The sequence below is a fragment of the Ornithodoros turicata genome, chromosome 4 (assembly GCF_037126465.1).
Source record: "Ornithodoros turicata isolate Travis chromosome 4, ASM3712646v1, whole genome shotgun sequence".
Lineage (NCBI taxonomy): Eukaryota > Metazoa > Arthropoda > Arachnida > Ixodida > Argasidae > Ornithodoros > Ornithodoros turicata.
The window spans coordinates 34,758,312-34,773,403 of NC_088204.1; the positions used below are offsets into that span (position 1 = coordinate 34,758,312).

At 47.8% G+C, this 15,092-nt stretch overlaps 1 protein-coding gene across 1 annotated transcript in view; it reads left to right on the plus strand.

Annotated features, from left to right (window-relative positions):
* The window catches only part of LOC135392318 (uncharacterized), a 108,307-nt gene extending 103,062 nt beyond the window's left edge, over nt 1–5,245 (plus strand). Inside the window, exon 9 of the mRNA XM_064623033.1 lies at nt 4,489–5,245. Within this exon, the coding sequence (XP_064479103.1) occupies nt 4,489–5,245 (757 nt within the window). The remainder of the gene's footprint in view (nt 1–4,488) is intronic.
* Nucleotides 5,246–15,092: the final 9,847 nt, after the last annotated feature.

The window sequence follows — 15,092 nt, forward strand, 5'->3', positions numbered from 1 at the left end:
TGCAGCCGTCATCACACAAAAAAAATAAGAAAATAAGCCCTTCAGCTGTTTTGGATGCAATGCGCACTGCATCCAACGCTAGCACCTGGGAATGTGACATACTTGTGAGGTGACTTGTGCCAACTTTCTCTGCAGGATGTACAGCTTATTTTGTGTGTCCCACAGCTTCTGCTTTATTCGGTCAAGTTCTGCTTTTGTGCAGACTGTGAATCAGTCTGACATGAGTTGTTGGAAGTTTCACTGCAGGCTAGAAAAGACAAATTCATGAATGCGGACGACCGTTGAAAATTCGTGGCACGGCCCCAGGACGCAGCTTTGGCCTGTCGCAATGCGACCTTCTCTTTGCTTGCGTGCCATTCAGAGCTTCCCGTGTCACGAGGAATTCGTCCGCTCTGACGATGCTGGATGCGTCAAAGTGCTCTTCACACGCACGTGTCCACTTTGACTCAAAGCTGAAACGAGAGTCCTCTTTCCGAGGTATCGAACGCTTCCACTTCTCTCGCTCGATGGCATCGGTCAGCAACTGAACCAACCCACACGCTGTTGTACCAAATAAAGGTTGAAATCAACACTTGTCGTGTGTCTTGTCTGAAGCGGCTGCCAACAAATTCTGGCTAGCCAACCACTGTTCAGTAGGCTTAGCGTGGACCAATCGGGGCCAGCCATCGGTAGGCTTCGCTATGAAGAGCCAATCAGTAGGCTTAGCGTGGTTCGTCTTAGAAGTCTGGATCAGTAGGACCAATCAGCACGAAGTGTGTGGAGCCAGTAAAGAGTTGCGCCACAAGGTAAGTAGCGTGGACCAATCAGGGGCAAGCCATCGGTAGGCTTCAGTGTGAAGGCCCAATCAGCAGGCTTAGCGTGGTTCAGCTTAAAAGTCGGTAAGCTTAGAATGGGCCAATCAGCATGAAGTGGTTGGAGCCAGTAAGGAGTTGCTCCCTCTATGGCCAGTGGAACGAGGGCCAATTGGTAGGCTTAGACTGGGGACGACCAATCAGAGCGCTGGGAGAGTGCTCAGCAGGCTTAGCGCGGACCGGCTTAGAAGTCAGCAGGCTTAGAATGGACCAATCAACATGAAGTGGGTGAAGCCAGTTGCGCCACAAGGTAAGTTTGAACATCTGAGATAAAGCCGCAGCGTGGCCGCTGCCGCCGGGCCGCGCCTGGACAGTAGGACCAATCAGCGGAGCCGGTTAATTAGCACGGCGGGCGTGCACCAATCAGCGTGAAGCAGGGCGGAGTCAAGTAATTAACATAAAAGGGGCGGAGCTATGGTGAACCAATCAAGGATCAGTAGGTTCAGCGTGGACCAATCAACGTGAAGTGGGAGCGAAGTAATTAGCATAAAGGGGTGGAGCTATGGTAATCCAATCAACACTCAGTAGGCTTAGCATGGGCCAATCAGCGTGAAGTGGGCGGAGCTGAGCCGACTAATTAGCATAAAGGAGCGGAACTACGGTCAACCAATCGACGATCAGTGGGGCTTGGCGTGGGCCAATCAACGTGAAGTGGGCGGAGCTAATGGCGACCAATCAGACGGCTTTGGATTTGGCTTGTGATGGATTACAAATGGTTTGTGTTGGCTTAGAACTGGATTGTGTTGGCTTAGAATTGGATTAGAATCGGCCATCTTGGATTAGAAAAAGGATGTCGTTATGGCGCACGGGTCTTATGCCGCATGGTTCTTATATAGGCACCGTTATTATGCCGTATTAAACTATACTACTACCGCTAACTTGGCTTTTGCGGAAGGGAGCACGATGGTCGTGGGGTCAAGCGCAGGAACAGGCGTTTACCTCTCGCTAAAGCGATTGCGGACACTACCCACTTGTGCCTCCCAGACCTGAATCGCCCATTTGTACTTCAAACAGATGAACGCGATTACGGCCTTGGTGCAGTCTTGTTACAAGAGCATCACGGCAAACTCCAGCCCGTGGCATTTGCAAGCCGTACGCTGACGCGTCCCGAACGCAATTATAGCGTGACGGAAAGGGAGTGCCCAGCAATCATGTTTGCACTATATAAGTTCGCCATGTATTTGGATGGTGCGAAATTCACTATTCAAACTGACCATAAGGCGCTATCCTGGTTAGAGCGGTTGAAAAACCCAGCCGGACGGCTCTCACGTTGGAGTTTAACGTTGCAGAGATATGACTTTTCGGTGGAATACCGGAAGGGAACCTCAAATAAGGCGGCAGACGCGCTATCTCGAGCACCGTTGCCCCTTGAGGACGTCGTTATTCCGCAGGAGCTTGTGGCCGCGGTTAACCAGACCGTCACGGAGGAGGAGCTCTCGTGGGGACAGATTGTAAGCAGGAACGACATCCTGGAAGCGCAGAGGACCGACGGCCTTTGTCAGTGTGTGTCAAGGTGGCTGGAAACGTCAAACCTGGAAGGCACGGAAGGCGCTGAGGAGAGGTACGACTCCTATCAGCTGAGTGAGGATGGTCTCCTGGTCCGGTACATTCCCCAGGCGCACGACGAGGAGGTTGGTGATAGCCCCTTTCAGATCGTAGTTCCAAGGAAGCTACGTAAGTCATTCCTCAAATACTTCCATGATTCTGCATTGTCGGGTCACGGTAGCGGCAGCAAGACTTATTCTAAGTTGTGTCGTATCGCGACTTGGCCAGGCATGAGACAGCATGTTTTCCGGTATACACGCAGCTGTCCGACATGTCAGAACTCTAAGCCGCGTGGAGGGCAGCCTCCCGGCTTGCTGCAACCGATTGTTAGCCAGAAACCTTGGCAGATAGTCGCATGTGACGTAATGGGTCCTTATCCCAGAAGTCCCCGTGGTAACCAGTATCTGTTAGTTGTTACAGATCACTTCACGAAGTGGGTTGATCTTTTAATTGAGCTTTACCCGCTGCGGAAGCTGGTGTCCGCTCCGATCTGGGACAGACTGCTGGACGTTTCTTCCCGGTTTGGATTCCCGGACCAGCTCATCACGGATAACGCCTCGTACAGGGTGTTACCCTATAAAAGTCTACCCGCGCCGGCATGACGTGCTCGCCAATTACTCAATGCAGGTGGTACGATGTGTTGCCTACGTATAAAACTCATAAGGATATTCCATCATGGTAAATATCGAAGTGATTGAGCACCGTAACGCAAAGTTATAGCGCAAAACGTGAGGTTCCCATAGCCAAACAGCCAAGATGGAGGTGTTGTGAATCGCAGTTGTGACACAGTTCCCCAGACGGCGACGTGTCGCTCTGGCGATCCACCCATCCGTCCATCCAGGCAGAGACGTCCTCGCGTTATGTTATTTCACTGCCTTTCAGTAAGCAGACGACATCCGTTTTGGGTGTCGTCTGCTGAGTACGTCGGCATTTTTGTTCCTCACGTTGCTTACTTCTGAGCAAAATACGACAGTGACGCGAAAGCGAAATGAAAACTGCAGTTCCGTCCGGCTGGCAGGATATGCGACACGTCGCCGTCTGCGGAGCAGCATGTCAACTGCTCTCTCAACGCCGCCATTTTGATTGCTTTGACTACGGGAATTTCACGTTTTCAGTTATAACTTCGTGCCGTGGCGCTCAATCACTTCAAAATTTACCAAGATTAAATGTCCTTATGAGCTTTATATGAAGACCGCACAAACTGAGTAATTGGCGAGTACGGCATGGCGGCACGGGTAGACTTTTATAGGGTAACACCCTGTACTTTAGTAAGTTACGTGTTCCTGGATAGCTGCTCTGCATTGAGCATACGTCACGTAAAGGCGTCCCCTTATCACCCTCAGGCAAACATAACTGAGCGGATTAATCGCAACATCAAGATGATGTTGGTATCTTTTACCGAAAGGCATAAAGATTGGGACGCCCGTCTTACGGAGCTTGGCTTTGTCACTCGTACTACGGAAAATAGGTCGACAGGATTTACCCCGGCTTACTTGAATTTCGGACTGGAAATTGTGTTCCCCCTCGAAAACACGTTGCAAACACGGCACGCACAGCCTGCTCGTTCGTACGCGAAGTATGCTAACAATCTTCGCAATAGAATTTCGACTGACATTCGTTTGGCACGAGACAGTCTTGAGGTCGCAAGACTGGAGCAGTCTCTTCAGTACAACAAAGGTCGGCGCCAGGTCATTTACCGCGTTGGAGACCTGGTCCTAAGGCGAACACATCCCCTTAGCGATGCAGCAAAAGGCTTTGCCTCTCTCGCTGATTGATGGGACGGTCCTTATTGGGTAAGTGCACAGCTAACTCCGGTCACTTACAGGATCGAGCGTTGCAGCGACAACGACGAAACGGGCCCCGTCCACGTACAAGACCTCAGGACCTTCAGCCAGCGCATCTCGGACAACGGCAGGTGGGAGGAGGACCACGATCTAGCATCGCAAGCCTGCTCTCCCACAAGTCCCCCTAGGGCCGGTCAACCATCCCCGCGAGAGACTACTGCCCAGGGCGGGGTTCCCGCGATTACCCGCTATAACCTTCACCCACGTAAGCAACCGAGGTGACGCTTTTCCTTTTTTTTTCAACGCAGGCCTCGACCGAAGTCCCGGACTCCCAATTGTCCCTCCACAACACGGCAAGGGCAACCCCCCGGACGTGACGATTGTTCCCTGCCTAACCCAAGATGGCTGCCCTCGCGCCCAGCCCAGCATGTGGCAACCTGGACGGTGCTGTCCGGCGACACAAGCGTCGGGTTCGTGTCTCGACGCGGTTGGGGAGACCAAACTCGCCCTCTACGAACCAACCCATCATCCTCGCTCCCTGAACCCTTCAGAGGTCTAACACTACCCGACCGACACCCGACAGAACCTCCTGCCGTCTACACGCCAGAGGAGAAGTCACAGCTGTGCCTCATCGGTGGCACCCTCCAGCTTCACCAGGAAACTCATCGTGCCGGCGCACAACACCTCGCCCGTGTTCAACAGCAGCTTGCTACTCTTGCCCCAGCTTTCCTGGGCCCGTCGGACGTCCGGGCTGCCCTGGAGCTGACACAAAGGTACCAACCACAGCTATTGGTTGGTTCCCACACCCCCCTGTTCGCCCTGCAGACGAACGCATACTGGAGCTGCCGGACCTCCCGGAACTTTGACTTAGTGGTGGTGCCTGTGTTAAGGGGGGGGGGGGGGAAGAATGTGGGCTGGCGCTACTGTCGAGACGGACAAGCCGCACCAGGGTGGGGGGCGGATCCGCGGAAGGATTACCGCGATAAAAGGAAGATGAGAGGCATTTCGCGGGGGGAAGAACGCAAGAAGAGACAACACGGAATTGCTGCTGGGCCAGGGACTTGAGATTGTACACGGTGTGAGTGCCCGTTTTTTCCAATTTGTTGAATTCTTTGTCAGGTAATAAAGAGAGTCTGTTCGTTCCACTTCTGTCGGTGTCTTCCAGTGTGGCGGTTTGGCAAAAGACGGGTAGAACTCAACCCCGCGTGGGATTCAAGGAAGTAGAATCCTACAGGGGAAAGACTGAGTTGGTCACATAGGGACTCAACTTAACTGTGGACAATTATCGGGCAGCATCAGCATCTGAAAACAAGTTCTTTTATTCTACTTTTATATTCTTTACTTTCAATAAGAGTCCTAAAATTCTACTCTCTACGAAAGCTGCTCTGTAATTGCGCTGTTACATAGATTACTATCAATCAAGCGCTCGAAGTTCTTCACAGTTCCCATTTCAACCTACCACATCCTGCCTTGCAGTGAAGCACACTCACACCCAAGATAATTAATTTACCAAATGCTGCTGAGGACGACGTGTTTTGTAGGAATTTCAACCCTGCGCTCTGATACAAGTATCCATACCTGTAAAATTAAGCACTGCTTACTTTATCACCATATCGACGAAGTGCATACACAAGCAACAACATCTAACAAACAAACCCACTTCTCCTGATAGAACACTATTCACCTGCACCAAGTGGCACTGATTTCTCCTGCGAAACAGCAGTGAAAGAAGTAAAGAGCAGCAAGAAATTGCATGTACTTTTGATCGTTTAGCTATGACTTCAAAAAGCGAAGCATACGCTAATAAACTGAGAAAGAGAGACCCATTTCTGCTGTCATAAAATTATTCCATAACGCTTCATACACAATTGCATTGTCCCTGTATAGAGAAAACACTGAACAAGGGTACACAAATTCCCTTAATAGACGAACAGATAACATCCACCAAAAAATCCGCAAAGCGGCTTTCCCGACGTTTCGGAGCCGACTTGGCTCCTCCTTCCGAAACGTCGGGAAACCGTTTTTGTGGATTTTTTGGTTGGTGTTACCTGTTCGTCTATTTAGCCTCCCAACCAGACACACCTGTGTCAAGCATGTTCACATTCAAATTCCCTTAAGCGAGCAAGGAAAATCACTTCTGTTCTGACAGCATAACACGGTATACGCTAATTTTTATGTATCAAAATTGCAATAAGAAAGGCAATGCTAAGGAGATCCAGACATGTGACAGGGCATATAAATCACCAGGGGAAAGGCTTAAGACGGAGCCGTCAAGCATGATTGCAGCGTCACCGCACAATGCTACAAAGCGCACCTGCTAAGACAAGGTAACAACAACAAGATACTAGCGGCTGGTAAAAATTGCACAAAGAAGGGCACTGCTAAACAAGTCAAGACATGCGACATCACATACTAAAACACTGCTCTTCTTAGAAAATGCTTAAGCCTGCGACAGAAAATCATTGAGCATGCACAAGTGCATTTTTTGTGTAAACTACACGCGGATCGCTATTTCCTGTTTGGAAAACGACACACAAATTCTCTTAACTGAGCAGGACAAATAACTTCTAGTAGAATTGCACTCTGAATTTCTACCAACAGGGCAAGGGACACATACAGGGTAGTCCACCGACCATGATAGAAATTTATAGTAAAAAACGTAGTTCCCGGGAGAGACATGCGGTCAAGGGATTTTTTTCTGCCAATGACTTTTGCCACATATTGGTAACAACCCCGGCAGACCAATTGTATCTAATAACAACACACCAACAGAAAGACTCGAGATTCCTGGACCACTATTTAAACCATATTCCTACAACATTGCCGTCACATGTACAAGACACTTCACACCTCCTCAGAATAATCAGAGATATAAACAACACTCGTACATTTGGTAGGGACACAATACTAACCATGCTAGATGTGACATGACTGTATACTAACATCCCACAGAACGACGGAATCACAGCCCTCTGCAATACCCTTTCTACAACAAACACCAGAAAAGACACGGAAACCATACTCGCTCTAATGGACTTGGTCCTTAAACTGAACTACTTCAAGTTTGTGGAAGCCTAAGTTCCCACAACCTCGGGGCGTCGGCCCGTCCGTTCCGTGCGTGAAGGAAAAAGCAGCACACACAGAAATTCAATGCAACAACATACCAGGTTTATTTTCCTCTCAGCTTGCATGCAGCAAATCAACTGCCCCTCTTCCCTTTTCGCCCGGCTTTTAAATCTATCGGGCAATGCCCCCACGATCCCGACCGGTTCCCTCCGGTGTCGTTATCAGACTGCAATGTGGTTGCACCAAGTTCAATGGCGAATACTACCTACAAGTACACGGTACAAGTATGGGCACACCTGTTGCACCCACGTACGCAAATATCTTCATGGAGTTCCTAGAAAACAAAGTTCTTACCGCCCTCTCATTAAAACCCACTGTGTACCTTCGATACATACACACATGATAGACTGATAATATGGGAACACAGGGAACACGAATTTGAAAAGTTCATAGATCTACTGAACATCGCGCATAGCAACATAAAGTTAACATCACAACGCTCAACTCACTCAATGAACTTTCTCGACACCACAATATCACTAGACAACAGAAACCTCACCACAACCCTGCACAAAAAGCCAACTGACAAACAACAATACCTTCACTTCAAGAGTCACCACCCGCGCCACTGTAAGGTTGGAATTCCTAATGGGCAGAGTGTAAGACTGCGCAGAATTTGTTCAAACGACACAGATTTCGCTGAGAAGCTTGATGAACTCTGCAGTACACTTGCTCAAAGGGACTATCCGGACACCCTCCTAACCGAATTCCGTCGCAAGGCACTCACACTCGATCGGAACTAGGTTCTGCAAAACCGACAAGATCCTGACGCGTGCCAAATAAGCTTCATCACAAGATATTCCAACGCACTTCCAAACATCAAAGCCATTCTACAGCACGAGCCCCTCCACCAAAGCAGTGAACGACTTAGCAATACATTCACCCATCCAATGCGGGTGACATACCGACCCGCAAAAAAACCTAGGAGACTCCTTGGTCAATGCAAAAATCAGCAAAACGAGCACCCAGTTCTCTGGAACATGACCCTGCAACCTCCCGCGCTGCAAAACCTGCAAGCACGTTCAACACGCTAACTCCATAAAAAGCACTGCGAGCAATTACACCCACCTCGTTAACCACGCATTCACGTGCACAAGCTCCAATGTCATATACTGCATTGAATGCAGCGACTGCTGATGCAATACATTGGTGAAACCGGCCAACAAATGAACAATCGCCTTACCGGACACAGAACCGACACGTCCAACAAACTCCCCAAAGCAGTCACAATTTTGACAACATTAAACTATACGTTCTATAAACCGGGTTTAGTTCCACACGTGACAGACGTGATAGGGAGTCTTATCTCATATACAAGTTCAAGGGTCTTCACCCGTCCGGTATCACAAATCACAAGGCACCCTAGAAACAGTTCACAAATAAAATATGCTTTTCCCTTCTATCCCCATTATCATCTGTTATGTTCTGCATGGCCACTGCTTTTTGCTTTCTTTATTGCATGTCACAACATCGTATTACAAATATAAAAAAAAAATAATTTGCTCTCTGGAATTTTCCCCACGTAACCAATAACCTCCTTATCTTTCGCCATGTTTGCCAATTCTTGCCTGTTGTCCCGTTTCGTCCACGTATTCGTGAACCTCCCATTTTTCTGTAACCGGTCTGGAGCCAAGATCACTCCGTGCACATAATCCCCTTTACACTCTGACAAAGTGGACCCTTTCTTCCCTCCGGGCTGTTGACCCACAATTCGCATGAACTTTTAACTCATGAACTTGTCACTTCAAGGATCCTGAAAATATGGTCACTTTAGTCAATGTCCAATGTTAGTGAAATACAACGACCAGAATGCAGGTGCTCAGGGGCATATACCTTTGTACTCGTACTTGGCATGTCATCAGAAAGGGCATCAGCCTCTAAATTCTCTGAAATTTGTTGGTTAATGTCATCAACCTAGTCTGAAATTACATAAATATCATAGGACAATTCTCAATTATATAGTGCAAAGACTTCGGTACCTGGCGAGGCTAGAATTCATGACACTCCCGATGGGTAGAGTAACAAAGCGGCCATTCACTCCAGCCGTAGAATCCCGTACGGACCCTTTCTTCCCTCCGGGCTGTTGACCCAAATTCGCATGAACCTTTAAACGTGTCACACCTAACCCTTTAAATACCCTGCCAATGATGAGGACAGTGCCCAGAAGAAGAACAGTCTCTGTTCGAAATATCATATCGACGGATCCTGTCCTGAGGCAACTCCCTTCCTACATCTCTACCGGTTCGCTGGATTTCTACCCAACTACTTCTAATGGAGTACCTAATGAGCTGACAGCGGCACTTACGCAGCCTACACCGATGACATCTACAAGTTGAGGATACTTCTCCACCAACAAGTTGGTTGCTTTGTAATAGAAATTTTAGACAATGTCATAGAAATGTGTAATAGAAACTTTAAGACCATGTCAGAGCGAAATTCCGAACTAAGTTGCTCTGCTGGTGTCGACCTCATTCCACCATTGTAGCTCTAGTGGCCGGACTACAGCAACGCCGTCAGGTGAGAGATGATGGTACAACAATTGTGTGTCATCTGCTAGCTCCAAACACAGGCCCCCTGTTCATTTGGCAGGCACAGTGCAATCAGAACTGACATCTGTTTAGCTTTTCCTTTGTTTGGAAACACAAACAGTACACCAATGTCAGGACATGTTTGAAGCATTTCCATTCTGGTCAGGATTTTCTGCAGAAGTGTAGGTGCAATATCAGAGACGATGGCTGTCCTGTAAAACTTGCAGAGATGAGGGATTTCTCATTTTATTTACTGTTTGCAAATAAGCAATCAAGCCTGATATTCAGAACATTCATCATGTAAATAAATGGGTGGGTGTGCCCCCGATGTCACCCAATGATAATTGACAATCTGTATTACCCCTTATCAAGAGGAATGAGCACGGTGATTTAGTGCGGAAGGGGACTGATGCACCACTAAGGTCCTGTTCTCCACACCAATTCCTTTTAGCTGCTAGCCAACAGACAAGGCTTGTTTCCTTATTGCTCCACAAAAAGATAGACGCTCGTGAGCGCAACATTCACAGGACCGTCGTGGTTGGTCACGTTACCTTTGCACCCTTTACAAAGATACTGATGGCCACAGAAAATCTTGAACATGGCATGAACCTTGTGTAATTGTGCTTCCAAAATAGGGAAGAAGGAAGAACAGAAACAAACATGCTAATTCTAAAAGGTACAGCTGTCAAGCTATCATCTCTCTCGTGTGGCGGCAGTGATGCAGCCCAGTCACAAGAACCACGCAAGTGAAGTGAAGGTGACTCCAGCGTAGCACCCAGGTTTAGTATTCGGCTCTAACGAAGACTGAAGATTACAGATAAGTGTGCCACGAGTCACACATAATGAACAGATTCAGTGTTCAGGAGTTCAGGAAGTTACTGCTCAAAAGAGACTCGTTACAAGTTAAGATAGCAGCACTAAAATGTAACTAGGTTACTAACAAAGTTAGTGGTCATGAAAAAGAACTCGAAGTTTGAGTTACATTGTAAAAGTGACGAGTTACATTCAGGTTATTCCGTACTCAATATTTTATGTCATAACCATAGATACCGCATCACGGATAAAGCCATGGCATATGCACAGCGTGTTTCGATTCAACTCATGTTTTTTTTAACAACATTAAAGTCTCCGTTTCAGTATTGTGTAAAGCCGCTGCAGAAATTATGTGGCAAGGGAACGCGACTGTCTAACGACAAATTGAAAAAAAAAACATTACATTTTTGTAATTAAACAGCCGCGATAGCAGAATGCATTCCAACCTCAGAAACTCGCATACTGTTCGTTAAAGACCCAATAACTGCATGCATGCTGCAGTACTAGCTGACATTGATTGCTTGTAAACAAGGTTGGTGAGAAAAATAAAAACATAGTTTGGAGAACCTGAGCCCTGCACACAAAGAGAGACCGGACAAGTCCGCGGTAAGCATAGACAGGCAAAGTACGAATGAAACGCCGTGCATCGCGTGCCTCTGCACTGGAATTTGGAACAAGGGAGAATAAGGTAACTTGAAGTCATTATAAGTTACCCAGAAAAGGAACGAGTTCATTGAAAAGTCACTGGCCTTTAAAATGCCAGTAACGAGTACAGTAACGGGTTGCCCTCAACATTGGATAAATTCCCTGATATTGCGTGAGACAGTGACCGCATCAAGTCACACGACGTGACTTTTTGTTGCTGCCTCTGTCACATTTTTGTGATGAAATTAATAATTGCAGCGAAATGCTTGGAAATACATTGGTCAAATTTGCGCCTGTGCCCTGGTACTATAACATAGAGACAGAACCAACTGCAGCCTCTCTTTACACATATGATGTGCAAAGCAGTGTCAACCATGGTATGAAAAACGGTGATCTAATGTCCAGTGCTGTCCCACTCATGCCATGATTGTGTCACTTACGTTTTCCTCATCACTCCATTACTTGTGCCTGGTTCAGGCTCTGCGAGACTGGAGAGTGAACTGTCGTTTAGTAGCATTGCTGAGTCACATAACAGTACTGGTGATATGTCATCGGCCATCATTGGTGAACTCTTGCTACCCAGTGTTGGGTCCTGAAACGAGTTGCATGCAGTTATGACCAAGCACAAACCACAAATTTATTACGCTCTAGAAAGGCACCTTTGCTGTTGGCTCAGAATGGCGCGATGAAAGCTGCACAGTTGCCAAATGAGGAATATCACCCTCGTCAGCAAGGGTGATGAAGCACGCCAAATCTTTATCATACATCTGCAACTACATATCCAAATTGTTCCCACAATATTAGTACATGCGTTCACTGGGATGACCTATATATCAGCCTATACTACTGTACATACGTGGCCTCATCGATACACGCTCATGGGGAACGAGTTCAAGATACAAACCGCCGTACAATGCTCCAGCTCTGCAACTGCCACGCCTGCCGACTGCCTTTGCAACTCATTAGGTGAGCTGGTCAACGTATTGGGAATCTCGAAACAACGCATCTCGAATCGAAACAATAGGCAAAGCACGGCAAAAGCGGGACTTTGAACGGTGGCAGCAGAAATAAGAGCACTACATTGAACACAGCTTCTGAGATAGAGATTCTGTCGCTGAGGAACCTGCATTCTTGTACCGCAAGTTTCAGTTCACGCAGTGTCGTGCTGTGGCCGTTTGCAACGGCGTCCAACTGAAGCCTCCGTCTTACGTCCGTACCGCTGACTTCCACAAGGCAGGCCACTCGGGCCATTACGTACCGAAATGTCAGTGCTGGAAGTGTGCACAACACTATAAATATGCATTCCCCACCGTGCCGAGAAATTTACTTGGCGTCTCAACAGCACCTTCCGCATGTCGTAGCGTCGTACGCTCCCGCCAACGCAAAATAAAGTGCCCGGATGAGGGATTTAATTGGCATGGATGGCACGACTTTGGATACCGTAGTTCACTGCATTTTGGCTTCTTACCGTTTTGTTTGTGATGCAAGAATAAATATAAGGTCATGTTAAAGACATTAGGGCTCATTTCATCTCGTAATCACGTTTACCGTTTCGCAAATTCGGTTTTCTAGAAGCCGATGGCTGACGCAGGCTTCAGCTTTGACTATGGCTTTGCCAATGCAAAAATGTAACCATCGAAACCAAGTCGCACGTGGTGTGTGGTGAAAGCCCTTTCCTCGTTGCATTTCGCTGTGTTGCGGACGTGATGTGGGCTCAATACAGCTGGGCACGGGCCTCCACTACAGCATGGTACGTATTCCCTCATCCCTAAACGCTCTGCCATAGAGTAACAACAACAAGCAACGTCTTTATGAAGCTGTGGGACGACAGACTGCAGCGATGCATCACCCACCACTCCTAAATTAACCCCACCCCACCCTTAAATTTTTCACCTTGCACATCCTGTAGAGGGTCGTAATTAAGCGTCTTAAGGGTCTTAAGGCGTTAATTACGTTGTCTTCTGCGTTATGACTGCTAAGGAATTATGACCCCCTCTCAGTTTTTGCGACCCCCCCCCCCCCCCTTGGCGCCGACTTTCTTGATAAGCCACTCAAACAGCAGCTATGCACGACTCCCACATGTTAGTAGAATGCGCCAAACGGTTGTTTCTACCCTCTTGAGTAATAGCCCACCAACAAGCCCATATACAGTGTGTTTTTAATATATTTTTTTATTGGAAACACAGCGCTTGACGAGGCCGGCGATATAAGAAAACTCGAGTCTATATTTACGCTGCTTGAGTAGGAAACAGGTGTTACTACTTATGCAGCACCTGTTTTCCTCAAGTACCAGGAAGGTAGCGCTCGTTTTGCCTTTATTCCTCTATTCGTGAAGCGTAGTGTTTCCAACAATAAAAAAAAAGAACACCCTGTATACTATTTGCTCACCTGGCTTTGGGACGTTGCATCCAGTAGAACATTGCACAGGCCTAAATTTCTAGCATCCAGTCTTTGTACCGTAGGTAACAGTAACAGCTCGTTATTCAGGAGGAATATTTTTTACTCTCATTATTCAGGAGCGAGGGATTTTATAGGCGACCATGATTCCTCCTAGGTGCCCATTTTTCACTTACAACATACTGAGGGTCAGTGCACAACTCCAGCTGCACTTATGTTGCTGCAAGTTGTACAACGTGAAGTTTGCGAAACTGATCGTGCTTGTAATATGAACTGTCATATAAACAATATGAAAAAGTAATTAATGTGCACTGCTGTCGTGTTACAGATGTCAAATACCGGCCAGATATCTTGCCCACGCTACCAATGGAAGGTCTTCACCATTAGGGCTCTCTTCAGGCACTTGTGCTCATACATAGTCATGAGAATTAGGAACTGGGTGTGTGGCCTGCAGGGATGTGTCAAGACATATCAGTCGTATTTCAGATACCGACAGCATGTCATTGCAAAACATGGGGATTTGCTAGGGAGGAGGAGGAGTGTCGTTGGGAGGAACCGAGAGGTCTGCCTGCCTGATTAGGCGGCATGTTTCTCGGGAAGGGAAGGGTGGTGGAGAGGAGGAGAGGAAAGGGTGAAGTGGAAGACCGAGCGGAATCCGCTCGGGGGGAGGATAGCTGCGTCCATGGGCCGACTTCAGGGGAACTGTGCCGGCATACGCCTATTACACATCTGAGGGAAACCCAGGAAAAACCCCAGACGGCACAGCCGGCCCGCGGATTCGAACCGCGGACCTCCCAGTCTCCAAGCGCACGCGTTACCGCTGCGCCACCGGAGCTGGTGGGATTTGCTAGGACGCTTTGATTCACGAGCATCCAGTGAGCAAGGCACTGAAAATGAAGGTGGCGAAGAAGGTGGTCAGCCCATAGCTGATGCGCAGGATGCACAGCTGAACATAGATGAAGGTGAAGCAGTTAGTCCCTCAAGGAGCCCTGGAGGCAAGAGAACAATTGTCTCAGACCACACCAGACTCTACAAAGCGTTTTGCACTACTGCTTCTAAAATGGAAAGAAGAGATGAGGTTTCCTGAATCAACCTTGAACGAAGTGGCAAATGACATAACTTTGTACCTAGACGAGTTGGCCCAGGAAGCTTCAGATACGCCCGATCGAGGAACATTTGAAAACTCTGTGAAGCAACTATACCTATGTTGCAGACAAAATACTGTCGGGAACAGTACTGGAAGGGTACACTGCCATTCTTTCAGCCGTCAACAATTTGCTTGGGAAACAAACCAGACGGGAAGCCTATTTCTTTCCAGTACATCAGCCTACTAAGAGTATTGAAGATGTACCTGGAGTGCCCACAGGTTCCAGACATATATGTGAACGATAAGGAAGAGAGGG